This window comes from Phaethon aethereus (assembly GCF_964289735.1).
Source record: "Phaethon aethereus genome assembly, chromosome: 1".
Classification (NCBI taxonomy): Eukaryota; Metazoa; Chordata; class Aves; order Phaethontiformes; family Phaethontidae; genus Phaethon; species Phaethon aethereus.
Genome location: NC_138575.1, coordinates 17,517,284 through 17,531,868, shown reverse-complemented (window position 1 = coordinate 17,531,868; position 14,585 = coordinate 17,517,284). Strand labels below are relative to the sequence as shown.

The 14,585-nt window shown below is 41.0% G+C and overlaps 1 protein-coding gene across 1 annotated transcript; it reads right to left on the bottom strand.

The window, feature by feature from the left end:
- Window positions 1-419: 419 nt before the first annotated feature.
- Window positions 420-12,859, bottom strand: TRMU (tRNA mitochondrial 2-thiouridylase; the record flags this gene model as incomplete). Its single annotated transcript, XM_082014323.1, has 11 exons — window positions 420-602; window positions 1,776-1,858; window positions 2,100-2,244; window positions 3,307-3,407; window positions 4,239-4,305; window positions 4,855-4,908; window positions 5,853-6,025; window positions 7,903-8,025; window positions 8,562-8,668; window positions 12,083-12,248; window positions 12,775-12,859. 11 exons carry the CDS (start codon window positions 12,857-12,859, stop codon window positions 456-458), a joined length of 1,251 nt encoding a protein of 416 aa, XP_081870449.1. The 3' UTR covers window positions 420-455.
- Between the last annotated feature and the right edge of the window lie 1,726 nt (window positions 12,860-14,585).

Sequence of the window (14,585 nt, the reverse complement as noted above, 5' to 3'; positions counted from 1 at the left end):
TCTGTTGCTTGGAGTTCATTCAAAATGCTGAACTTAAATTTATCATTCATTCCTTGTCCAGAGTTCAAAGCACAAACATCACATGTACTTTACCTAGGGACAGGTATCTTCAAGTAAGAAGAAAAAAAAAAGTATTTCACTTACTCATAAAACATAGATTTATGATTTCAGACATAATTTTTATATTAAAATTCTTGTATGTGTAACTACTATTACAGAACAACCTTAAGACATCCCTTGAAGCGTACTAACATTCAATATCACCATCCAGGCCAGTAAGATTGTGTCAAACTGGCTGTAGTTTTAACCCTGTTCAGTGCCAACAGTCAAAAGCTGGGACTTGATGGCTAACTGACCTTTAGAACATACAGATCAACAAAAAATATGTTTATTACTGTTTTTATTATTCTCAGGCAGCAAATTCTCCAAAGTCCTCCAATAATCAAACCCACGTGTTATGTTGCTGGTTCTATCTTGTCAATCTCTTCCTTCTTTGGACCCTCCTCTCGGTTTTTGCCCTGCTGCATGGTATGCACCGATGGGCCCATCCTTAGGATCTTCCCACTGCCCAAGCACTCATCACCCTTGTAGAACACGGCAAACTAGGAGATAAACACAGGGAGAGTCTTTTCAGCAGCTGCAAACAGCATGGTGAGCAACTGCAGGCTGTGCAAGACCTGCTGGACACTGAGTGTATTTATTTATATTTGTTCTGACTAAATCTTAAAAAAAAATAAATTAAAAAATGCAAAGGATTCCTTGGCTCATACAAGTCTAAATATAAACATGTTGATGGAAATTCCATCATGGACTTCTACAGTATTATCTCAAAACTCTTCAGTTACTAAGGTGGAATGCATTGTGCTGGAAAGCTTCCTTTCTCAAAGAGGACAACATACATATCATCTGCATCTTCACCAGACCTTCCCCAGATACCTGTGCCCAGGCTACAGTGGCACTTCTCAAAATAGGAAGGGGACCAAGGACTACTGGAGCAGACTACCTGGAAGGAAGCGACGGGGGGTCCCTGATGTGCTCAGCAGGTGTTTGCAGGAGAGGAGGAGCACAGACGTCCTGGCCTTGTCTTGTTACCTTGCAGTAAAGAGCCCGGTTACCGGCTCAGCAGCTCCTGGTCATCAGGGGCTTCTCATGACTATCATCAGCTCTGGCTGGAGTCTTCTCAGCTCAGTGTACTTCTCTTAAGTGTATCTCTCCATCAAAAATAGCTCTCAGACAATTTCCCTCCTGATGTGTCCCATGGGCCCCAAAGTTTTGGGGAGGGAGAGGGAGGGTAGAATGTAAGCTGGGAGAGGGCATGCAGAAAATGTTTGAGAACCACTAGTTTACGATGTGATCGAGTATCTTTGTATTAGCAGTGTTAAAAGGCATCACTGGGCAGTACCTCTTCTCAGTACTAAACACATTTGAACACTGGAAACATATTAAGCAGCCAATTATCAAACGAATGTCTTTTTAAATCTATTTCTTGGAGACAACAGGTTCCATTTCTGCTTATACAACTGATTACCAGAGGTGACTTCATGTATTTCTAAAACTTGTAAGCCATTTTGTCAGACTATATGGATAACAACAACCATATAAAACTAGAAACAAACTCCTTCAAAAGAGTTGATGAATAGTCAAAATAGAGCTAACTGCTGTCACATGCAAATAAATTAACTATTTTGCTCCAGCTAATAAAAACACTACTCTGTTTTATTAGGCAGATAAGCCAAAACACAAAAAAGGAAAGAAAATCACTTCTAATATCTTACCTGCCCAGGTGTGATAGCTCTTGCTGGCTTCACTAGTGTCACCCACACACTCCCATCTTGGTTTAGAGTCAGAACACAAGGCACTAGAGCAGAAAATGGCCAAACACTTGCCAGTTAATCCTTATGTTCACATTAAAAAAAGAAAAACCTTCATCACTCAGTTAAACAGATATAAGTCAAGATAATACTACACAGAATTGTTCTATAAAGACACTACAGAAAGGCAAGCCAAAACATTCCAACTATTTCTGCAAAACTACACTGAACACACTACCACAGCTTCAAAAAATGAGTAAAACAAAAAACAAAACAAGGTTTCATTACCCAGTGCCATCTGGTGCCGAAACCTGAAATGACATTCCATCATTTTATCTCTAATGAGCTCTGCAGGAGGTTCCTCTGCTATCCAGTGCACTCGATTTGTCCGCAACAGGTCTCTGTACAGAGCAGGGTGATCTGTTGATGGTGCCTTAAAACATGTTTATTTAATGCTGATGTTTTTGCCAGAGAGTATATAACTTGTAAAGCATGAAATACAGAAGCAGTATCAAACCATATCAAAATGAAGGCAAAATAAATAAGAAAGCATTTATTAGCACTTAATCAGCTTCCAGGTGGAAACCTTTAATGAAGAAAATAGGCTAAAGCAAGCCTGAATTATTTGTCAGTCTTCTCCATCTCAAGAAGTGTTGTCACTTCTTGTATTCTTTTTTCTCCAATCATATTTCTGCCTCCTTCATCCTGAGTTCAGGTATCTACTGCCCTCCTTACCCTACCTCAACAAGATCCTACCTCCCTCTTCTCCAATTTCTCAACTCAACACCTCCCCAACAAAGGCGTTGTACACACACAACCTTACTGTAGGACATAAAAAAAAACTTCTTAGTGGTCCTGCCTGTTTCCTCCCAACTCTCATTTGATTATGATTTCCCCCCACCTCCAGGCACATCAACAAGTAGCAGAACACCTCATTATAACCACATCAGTATCAAATACGAATAACAACTGCATTAAGAGCAAAAAACATTAACAGTGCTAGGAAGCTGCAGAATTCCCAGTCATCTCATATGATTAGTCATTAACCCAACAATTATTTGCAGTATTATATATATTCTGCCTCAGTTTTCAAAAAGATAAAACTGTATTACTGGCTACTACTTCTTTTACTAGGAAAAGAAAGTAGCAATACATAGTAAACCAAGATAATACACATTTTGTATAGTATCAGAACTACTACAATAAAAACCTCCTGTTTTAGAGTAGAAAATGAGAGCTCAGTAGACTAGCTGATTCTTTTCAGTATTTGCCTTTTGTTTGGAAAAGTTTTATGCCAAAATCTGCAACAATTCTCTACTCAAGAAGAGCCAGTTTGGACAAGATGTTTCATATCTGCTGATGCTGCTCTCGTTGATTCTTGTTTCCCTCAAGAGGAAAGCCAAGAATTCTGCCCAGGTTAGAATCACATTCCATACAGCAGGAGTCACAAAATGCTTGCATTAGTTATTTGCAATACCAGTTTTAACTAACTCACCACAAAGACATCTCCAGTGCTGACATCTTTGTCTACAACGAACCAAGCATCCTTCAGACCTGCTAGTCTAGCCCTCTGGCCTATTGTGTAAAGGAACCAACCTAAAGAAATGTGAAAATGTAACACTGCTAGTAACTTCTATTCTTTCACTTTCAGAAAAACATGTTAAAATCATTCCCCCAAAACTTTACCACTAAACAAAGAATAACAAACCAAGTTGTCTTAGAGAAGTGTGCCATTACAAACTAAACTAACATCTACTTGAAAGTTTTCATCTCTACCTGAAGCGCACGATTTCAAGCTAATCTGTTTCAATTGTGGTATTCTTAGGGTTTAGAAAAGACAAGCGCTTATTTCTCTATTTCAACTTCAGTTTGTGGTTTTGCTACCACTCAGTCTTACCAGTTTCCCTTACTTTTAGGTAGTGGTAGAACATCCTACTTCCGTAAATTACCTGGAAGAGGAACTCAGTTCTGGCAGCTAGAACTGAGGAGAGCAAAGGAGGGACACACAGAAGGAAAGGAAAAGGTAAGCTGCCCATTTTTGGTGATGTCCTACTATGCATCACTGAGGTGCACGGTGTATTTTTTCTGCAAAGTCTAGGTACTAAAGAACCTGGAACTGAAGCACAGTAATTTTGAAAGAATTAAATAGCAAAGGTCTCTCAGTAGTAAATTAACAACCACTTAGTATCAACAAAGTAACCCTAATAATTATCACTTACTTTCTTGCAACGTGGAACAAATAATCAAGAATCAGTTGTAGTTCAAGGCTCTACTATTATATGAAGTAAGTTTTCCATGATTATTAGTTATCAAACTCAGAAAAACCTGTAGGCTGATTTGGAATTTCACAAAAATTTGTCCCTCCAAATATAAGCAGTATTGTTCCATTTATCTAAAAGCAGTTATTAAGGTGGGTTAGCCAATTACCTTTGTGTGTTCCCAGAACCTTCTTATCTTCAATGGAAACAAAATTACCTGGTCGAGGTTCTAAATACTACCAAATAGAAAGAGATTGGTTAAGCCACAAGATGGCCCCAAAAAACTTCACAGTATATTTCAGGTTCTGTCACTACATTCTCTTGAAGTGGGAAAGGAACTTCTCCGTAAGCAAACTCTGCCCAAGCAGCTTACTGCCTCTTCCCTGATGCTGCTTTAGAGAGAAAAGTAGGAACAGCAGTCCCTATCAGCAGTAATTCTGGGCTTCACTCCCCCCATCCTCACTTACGCCAGTGACAGCAGGATTCAGCCATTTGCCCCTCTCACATCCCAACGACATGCCAGAGCCTGGCAGGCACAGGACTGCAAGTTCACACACTCCTTTGGCGACAGACAGTGACTGGCTGTTTGTTGGTGGAGGGGCAAGATACTTTCTACAGGCTATTGGCATTAGCTTCTGGGTAGGCTTGGGACTGCAAAGGAAGATGGGACGTTGCTACTTAGCATGGGCCACAAGCTGTTGGAGATTTTTCTGTAGACAGTGTCATAAATTACTACTGAAAACAAGAACAGAACATAAAGTTGTCATAGATTTAATGTTGCTCACCTCAAGAAGGAAATTTTCAAAGTTTCTTTCACCAATGAAACAGACTCCCATACTCTGAAAAGGAAACATGGTATTGAATCTATAAAAGCAGAGAAAAACGTTTGAAATAATGTCTATTAATAACCTGTCCAAGATGGATTTCCACCCCCGATGTGTCCCAAACTATGCTAGGCATCTCACAAAATAAACAAAACCACATCATCTGCTCCAACATAGGTAAACTAATTCTATACAGTATCAGTGAGAGCCATAGGCACAGAAAAGGAGAAAAATAATAGGAAATAGAACACGTTGAATAAATAAATACATTAACCTTGACGACCATATTGTATGTATATTAAAAACAGAAGTCTCTTTCAGATTCAAGTACAAAAGTAACACAAATTACACAGTAATGGTATACCTCTTGAAAAAAAACCTTTAAAAAACAAATAGGCTTTCCTTTCCCTTTCAGCTACTGCCTACATTCTTCAAACACCTATTTACAGCAGCCGAATATAAACATTAAAACCAATCAAGACAGCATCAGTAATACAACTGCTGCCTGCATTATATTTTTTTAGATCAACTCACGAAGTGTTAGTGCTCAGAGAACAGTAACTGTGGCAAAACAGTATGACCCAATTTCTGTAGAGACATATTGAAAAACAATTACAGTGAGGAAGCCTTTAAAAGCTGTGGAAAATAAAGACCAAAGGCTTCTCACCTGCTGTGATAGGGAATGCTTTCCTTAAGGCTCGGCATCCTAACACATTCACCTTCACCTCAGCTCTTCTAAGACACAATGGTAGACAAATTATCTGCAGGCTAAAATACACAGCTAACCACAAGCTCATAAAAGTGCTTTTAAGCAAGTAGACAGCTATAAAACTGCTTCCCAACCTATTCTGTTATGGTGCTCGGAAACAGATGAGTTGCCAGAGATTAAAGTTCAAAAAGTTCAGGAAAGTCTATTCTAGAGAGAAGTACAAATCAAAAGACTTTAAGTGTTACCATGCCTCTTTTTTCTTTAGCACATGATGAAGGCCATGTTCAGCTGCTATCTTCTTTACAAAACTTTTTGTCAAATCCCCTAAAGGGAAAATGGTTTTCCTCAAAGCATCCTGCGAGATCTGACTTAGAAAGAAGGTCTGGTCCTTAAAGAGGTCAGCCCCTTGAAGGAGTTTCACAGCTGCAAAGTGCAGAACACATAAAGCATCTCAACATAACGCCCTTTAATAGTTCAACTTCCTTTAGTATTTTGTTTGACAATCAACATTTTAGTTTTATTATTTCCAAGTACATGTTAAAGACAGTATTTTAAGGTTTTTCAAAATCTGACTAAAAATGTTTGGGTATTTTCTCACCACTAAAAAGATCTAGAAAGCTTCTGATTTTCTACAACGTGGAATCTTATAAAGTCTTACACTGCCTCATCTATTACAACACTGCTTGTATCATTGGCAAGAACAACAACAGTATGAAAAACAAAAACAACTTTCACATGAAATGTGAAAGAGAGAATGAAGATTCAAATACCTTAGAGTATATTGTTCTTCAAAAAGACATTCAGTTTTGCCCTGAAATCACACTGCTATAAATCAATGATTTGAACAATCAGCAGTTATTCCCAGTGCTCAGAGAGAAGAGTTTGACTTTTTTCTTTAAAACAGATGAAGTCTCCTGATTGCCCAGATGAAATAAAATTGGTATAGTTTTTCAGTCATGTTCTGTCCCCTCTCTTCAAGAGCTAATAGCTCTGCTGTTGTACAAACTCTACTTACATGTTCCTTGACTTAAACGAACATTAACTACAGGCTAATCGTTCAGTCACAACTAATAATACAAAATCTCAGTAACGGGGCAGGAAGCCTGTTTAAAACATCACAAAATACAATGACTGTGAATCACAGTCTGTCACAAATATAGTCTGTTGGTCCTGCTGGGGCCATTTCAACTTTCCAGAAATAAAATTTAAACAAAGAAACAAATAAACCCATTTAAGTCCAGAACAAACAAATGAAAGTGGGGAAGCTGTAATAAAAAAACATCACCATGGGAGCTTCGCATAGTGGTAGTTTGCAAGTTTCTTTCCCTTTGGGTATAGCACGCTTCTCCTTACACAGAGCTTCATCTGAGTTACTCTACTGCATTATGGCCCATTGCAGAGCTATTTGGGAAATCTCTACATTGCCATCCAAGCTGTGACAGTGCCATGCAGAGACATAACCAAAATAGCATCCATCAAGCTGGCTTTGGTACCAATAACAAGAGAAACCACTGTAGTGCTGAACTCAACCTCTGATTACATACAGCCACAGGCAGACGACTAAAGCGAAGAGCAAAACCTGCATTGCTGCTACTAGTACCTTTGCTGACATGAGAATTGTAACCTTAAAAATGTCTGCATATGCTGCACTTGCACTTTTCAGTTGCAGTGTAGGCAGAACCTTGATCTACCTGGGAAAATCAGGCTTCTACAGGAGAACAGAGAAATAAGGCAGAATAGTTGAATTACTGAATAAGAACATGATTTTTTTCCAGTAAAATAATATACAGTCTAATAGTATGTTACTAATTTTAACATTTCAAATCCCTAATTCTAAAATTCCACTTAAGCATATCCCCATGATGAGTTCTATCGAGACAATATACCGAATAGCCAAAGAATACATTCCCTAAAATAGAAGAAATATTAAAAAAGAAAATATTATGTAAGCCATGGAAATACTTCATAAAGATTTCCTGAAACACTTCTCCAAGGTTATGGAAGATAGCCCTGTCCCCTTAATCCACATTACAGCTCCTCCAGAATGTTGATTACTACCTCTGCACCTGGATTAGAACTCTTAAAAATAGAACATGTAATACTTGACTAGTCAGGGTAATTTTCAGTAATGTAAAGCCCCTGTTTTGTGCAATTACCCTTCTACAAAGGCTGGGGTTTAAATAAAGTTAAAACACTTGTTGTGTGTAAGATAACAAACTTCCCTGACTCTGTGACACCAAATATAGTTTAAATTTCTGTTTCATATCTATGACGAAATATGAAATGAAGAAACCACTTACTATTTCTAACTTCAAAACGGTTTCTGAAAAGCCTTTGTGGTCTTTTAACATGTTTCTGTTGAAACACTTCTTCATCCTCTAGTGAGGTCCTAGCATAATGCCCAGTAGCAATTGCATCTGCTCCTATCAAGAAAAAAACCACAAAACACAAAGGCACATATTTGAAATTCAGAGTTTAAAACAGGATTATAAACGTCCAGTAAAAAAAGCAGAAAGCAATGAAGGAAGAAAACCTATAGAGAGGTCTTATACTGACAATAATAATGTAAACTATTCATCAGCATGCCAGCACTTGTGCTTCTGTACTTTAAGGACCACCTAAGAATGTAAAACTTAATGGTCAAGTCAATGTATGTCCCCAAATTACATCTGTTCCCACATATAAGCAACCTAGTCTAGTGGAAGATGTCCCTGCCCACAGCAAAGGGCGTGGACTAGAAGACCTTTAAAAGTCCTTTCCAACCTGAACCATTCTATGATTCTATATGTAAAAGCAAACTTAAAACCAAATACTTTGCGATGATTGAAATACTTCCACAGAGATACGTGAATTAGGCATGCATATGAACTCGTGTTTTTCCCCACCTTTTCAAGAGTTTGTATCCTTTAAGCATTTCCATGGTACACACTCTGTACTGACACACTTGAAAATGCCTTACCAAGGTTATCCATAGCATAATGAAGAAAGTAGTTGAATTTGATGTGCTTGTTACACACAATATCAGGATTAGGAGTCCTTCCCAATTCATACTCTTTTAAAAGGTCACTGTAAAATAAATATTCAAATATATATCAACATTATTAACACTGCGTAATACTATCCAAGACTGAATAATCTGTTTAAACATCAGAACTTGAGACCCAATCATACTAAGCATTTTATGTAAGAAATAAAATACCCATTAGATTTTAACCTGTAAAAGACAACACTTGGAAGATTTTCTCCAAAGTGCACTGAGGACATGGTCAAATGATCACTCACAATTTTGTAACCGCGTTTTATTAAATTCATACTCCCTCATGGGAGACACGGCTGCTCGCTGTGCACATCCTACTCATCTCTTAACGAAATACTTTCAGAATTAAACAACCCTGTTTAATTTTTCAAAGTGATAGTGCAGTGGAATACACACCAGGAGTTACTGTGTCTCAACTGAATGGACAATAACTTAATCTGCAACAATACCACCATAAGAAGTCATGGGGCTCAATTTTATAGATTTTTTTCCCTGTCTTCTTTTTTCTTCAAGAAATTCAAGTAGTTTCTCAAAGTCATGTTGTAGTTTTACACAGTCGTGTAATTAAAGTGCTTAGCATTATTTGCTTGAAAACACTGAGATAATAATGAATTTATTGGTTAATGAAATTAAACCAGCATACAGTGATGCACTGAGATATCAAAAGGCCTGATCACTTGCATTAGTTTGCATTTTATATTTATTTGCCATCACAAAGCGTGATTTTCCTCAGTAGCCACTGAAGTCAAGAGGAACCAAGGGCATAGACTGGATTTAAAAGAACATCAGCAACCCTAGTATTTGGTTTTACTTTTCTCCATCTGAAACAGAATCAATTGCTTCTTCCTTATCCCATTATACATTACATTCATAAATAGAAAATAAAGCAACATATCTTATATGTTGTCTAACTCCTTTTTAACAGTTCTGAATTCAACAATTCATACTAATAATTAAATAATGTGGGTTTACCCACAGCTGCCTCCCTCTTGCTGGCTCAGCACTGTACTCTCACAATAAGAATCCTCCTTTGTAAACACTGCAAGAGTACACTGGAAGCTTTATAAAAGACTCAGCACAGAGCCAGGCTCACATCAGTTCAGAACTTCAAGTACAGTACTGAACTGGAGAAAAGGTAATGAAGGATGCCTACTGAATCTCTCTCTGCCGTAAAGATCTGAGACAGAACTTGCACAAACCACGGGAAAGACAAGACCTGGAATAGTTCTCTTGATAAAAGGTGGATTTTGATGAATAACCCTTTAAAGACCCAGAGGAGGAGTAAATTCAAGGTCAGTGAGGACAGTAAAGAAAAAAAAGGTTCCAAACCAAACCATTGGTTCCAAACCAATTGTTTTCCCAACAAACAGATTGTTTGGGAACACAAAAAAATGATGAGAAGCGAAAGAAAAGCTGATCATTTATGTGTCATTCACAGACACCCCACACCCCTCAAGAGTTGTGATACATTTATTCATTCTCACACACCAGGAGGGAAAAATGGAGTGAACTTTCCCAGAACGGGCTCTGTTATTCACTGACTGTACAAAAGTTTAGCACTCAACTTGATGTCATTTCAACATGAAGTAGAAGTAGCATGACTAGGTTATTCCTCAGTTTCTATGACAAGGTAACAACAGCACTACTTAAAGGGGGATGATGCAGATCAGGGAACAACTTTTACATACTTATGTTGAGTGTGTAAAAGATAAATTATGTTGTTATACCAATATTTCCCTCCTTCTCCTGCCTCCCAAGAAAAACTCTCAGCTTCTCCTGTGTAGAACTTTCTTCCCTTAAAGTGGAACAAATTCACACAAACTCTGAACACCCTTTTTCGAGAACAGTTTCAAATTTGTTCTAAGTTTAAAGAAGCAAGGCTAGTTCACAATCACTTTGTGGTAAACTGGATTGAATATGTATTAATATAAAACACACTGCATAAATTACACACACAGACAATAATAGTACCCCATTAAATATTGTTCTCTCAAGTCGCAATAATGTTGGGCCAGTATGTGAGAAGCAGAAGAAATGAGCCACAACAAAGCAATTGCTACACACTCATAATAACTAGGGAGAAATCTCCTATTAATTTCAAAAATAACAAACATATTAAAACCAACACATAAATTCTGATCTTAAATATGAATGAGAGAAAAAACAATTCCTCCAATATTTAACAGGCTTCAGTACTTTCTCTTAGCACTGGCAATACTGCAATAAATTGCCGTTGCCCATTATCTGTCCGTCCTTACTTTTCACAGTATCACAGAACCATTAAGGTTGGAAAAGACCTTTAAGATCTTCAAGTCCAACCATCAACCCAACACCACCATGCCCATTAAACCATGACCTGAAGTACTATGTCTACACGTTTTTGGAACACCTCCAGTGATAGTGACTTCACCACCTCCCTGGGCAGCTGGTTCTAATGCTTGACCACTCTCTCAGTAAAGGAATTTTTCCTAATATCTAGTCTAAATCTCCCCTGGTGCAACTTCAGGCCATTTCCTCTCGTCCTATCACTAGTTACTTGGGAGAAGAAACCAACACCCACCTCACCACAACCCCCTTTCGGGTAGTTGTAGAGAGCAATAAGGTCTCCCCTCAGCCTCCTCTTCTCTAGAATAAACAACCCCAGTTCCCTCAGCCGCTCCTCGTAAGACTTGTGCTCCAGCCCCCTCACCAGCTTCATTGCCCTTCTTTGGACACACTCCAGCACCTCAATGTCCTTTCTGTAGTGAGGGGCCCAACACTGAACACAGTATTCGAGATGCGGCCTCACCAGTGCCGAGTACAGGGGCACAATCACTTCCCTACTCCTGCTGGCCACACTAGTTCTGATACAGGCCAGGACGCTGTTGGCCTTCTTGGCCACCTGGGCACACTGCCGGCTCATGTTCAGCCGGCTGTCAACCAGCACCCCCAGGTCCTTTTCCACTGGGCAGCTCTCCAGCCACTCCTCCCAAGCCTGTAGTGTTGCATGGGGGTGTTGTGACCCAAGTGCAGGACCCAGCACTTGGCCTTGTTAAACCTCATACAGTTGACCTCCACCCAACGATCCAGCCTGTTCAGATCCCTCTGCAGAGCCCTCCTACCCTCCAGCAGATCAACACTCCCATCCAACTTGGTGTCATCTGCAAACTTACTGAGGGAGCACTCGATCCCCTCATCCAGATCATCAATAAAGATATTGAACAAGACCAGCCCCAAAAGTGAGCCCTGGGAAACACTGCTTGTAACAGGCCACCAACTGGATTTAACTCTGTTCACCGCAACTCTCTGGGCTCGGCTGTCCAGCCAGTTCTTTACCCAGCGAAAAGTATACCTGTCTGAGCCATGAGCCGCCAGATTTTACAGGAGAATGCTGTGGGAGAAATACAGTAATACAGTACTACACCAATATATTGAAAGACCATCTATTTTAAACGTGCTTCTACCTGAATACTTCGTTCCAGTATTCTTTCACATAGGAAACCTGGTGAAAAGGAATATCAAGCTTCTGACAAACCCGGTAAGCATCTTCACAATCTCTGTCAATGGAGCAAGCTCCTTGTTCATCCAAGGGGTCCCAGTTCTTCATAAAGATGCCTGTCACCTGGTAGCCTACAAAATGAACGTAAGGGTGACTTATGGAAGGAATGCCTATTTATGGAAGCAATGTCCATTCCTTATGGAAGGGTGACTAAGTTATAGGAATTCTTATAGCCTGGACCCCAAACCCGTGTTTTTCAAGACTTGCTTGAGTAACTGCTTCCTGCAGGAGATGCGAGTAGCTCTGTACTAAGCAAACATCCTGCTAAGCTTTACAGTAGTTATCGTGTGACTGCTTTTTCTACAGCCAACGGCTAACGTTAAGACCAAGCTCTTCTGGCAAACTAACACGATGAGATTTCGTAACTCCGGGTCTCTCCCACCCCCTCCTTTACCCCCGAGGGTAAGCACCGGGCTCTGCGAGGCGCCCTGCCCGAGCTGGGGCTTTTCCATCCGCCGGAGGCGGCGCCGGCCAGAACGGGCTGCGCGGCGAGGGGCCGGGCCGGAGGGCCGGGAGGTGACGCGCGGCCCCCGCAGCGCCGGCGGAGGGCAGTGCCGGCCCCGCCGCCCTCACCCACCCACCCACCCACCCACCCACCTCGGCGGCGCAGCAGCAGGGCGGCCACAGCGCTGTCCACCCCGCCGGAGACGGCACAGGCCACGCGGCGCCCCGCCGCCAGCATCGCCACCGCCCCGCTGCGGCCGCAGCGCTGCCGCTTCCGGCCGCCCCCCCGCCTTTCCGGCGGCCGCGGCGGTGCGGCGCCCAACGGCGCTCGGGGAAAACGCGCCTCCCCTCGGGAGTTCCGGCTTCGAGCAGGAGCTGGGGCAGGGGACAGCCTTTTTCTTAATGCAGCACCAGAAGTAGCGTGAAGCACTTGCTCGCTTAAAAAGGTACGTACCAGGGAGTACTCTCGGTCTTTTCCCCTCTCCGCTGCTTAATTCAGTGCCATGCAGCCGTTGGGTTGATGGTTGGACTTTATGATCTTAAAGGTCTTTTCCAACCTTAATGATTCTGTGATTCTCCCAGCAGGTTCAGGATGGGTAGGGCAGGGGCTGTGGCAGGGAGACCATACGTTGTTAAACCAACCTGAAAGGTGGAAAAGTCAGAAGAGCTTCCTGGCCTGCGACCCTCCCCACTTCAGACCAACCAGAAGCCTCATACACATACTCCAAGCAAAAGCCCACCAACTGTCCATGAGCAACAAGGCTCAGCAAATTGAATTGGACAAAGGAAGATCCAAAGGAAAACATGACAGTCTCCCTTTGATTGCTTCATGTTCATTATCACTCAATAACCCTAAGGTTATTCCACCTGGCTCCAGCTGCTACCACAGAGCAGCACAGAGTGCCCTAGCTCTGCGCCCCAGGCAGCCAGCCTGCACTAGCCATGCTTCAAGTGTCTCTGGGTGTTTGAGCAACTGACTGGTACCTGCAATGTGGCTCACACCTGAAGACAGATCAAGCTGTCAACTCAGTGTCCAGTTAGGCTAGCCAGTGCAGGCAGTGAATCACAGAAGGATCGAGCTGGCCAGGTGCCTGCTTTAAGACCCCACATTTGGGTGTTTCAACTGGCAGATGACTCCTGTTTGTTCATAAGTTGTCATGGTCATGCTCAAAACCAGGGTAGAGATCCACTGCCTGCAAAAGTATACATGCACAAAATGTAGTTCTCAAGGGGCACAGAATGCTTGGTTCTCCTGCAAGTCCTTGAAGTACAGGGCATAAACCCATTTACCTCTTTTAAAAAAGAAATCACAAATACATTGCACATAAAAAATGCTGTGATTTATTTTTTAAAAAATATTTCCCCCATCTCTATTTAGAAATATGCATCCAAACTCATTTCTCTCCCCATTAGTTGAGGACCTGGTTTCAGTATTGCTTTTAACTGCACAGCACTGGCTCAAATAAAGTTTTAGTAAATGCTTTGGTTGAAGAGGGCCTCTTGCTTTTCACAGAAGGAAATAAAGAACAAGCAAAGAAAGCATACAAATTCCACATTTTTATGGTTCATATTTGGCAGGAGCAGGTAGCATGGTTCTTTCCTCTGACTCAGAAGAGTCTTCACAATCTGGCGAAAGGCCTTCATTCAGAGCAGCATCTGACACTGCAGTAACAGGAGGCAGCTGTGCTGAGAAGTAGGCCTTCAGATAAAGCCAAGGTAGCAGCCTTGTTCAGCATCAGAACATTTGACAAACTCATCTGAACACTTCCTGCACAAACATTTCGAGTCTCCAACTTCTACCACTTTCTGAATTAATACAAACAGCTGAAAGTCCATTTCCATCTCTTGATAAACTTTCAAAAATATATTAAGCTAGTATATACATGGCAGAAGTCTCCTGTATGTACTAGCTTAATATATTTAAATAAGCTCAAGACGGGCTTGTTATTTCAACATTTATGGGC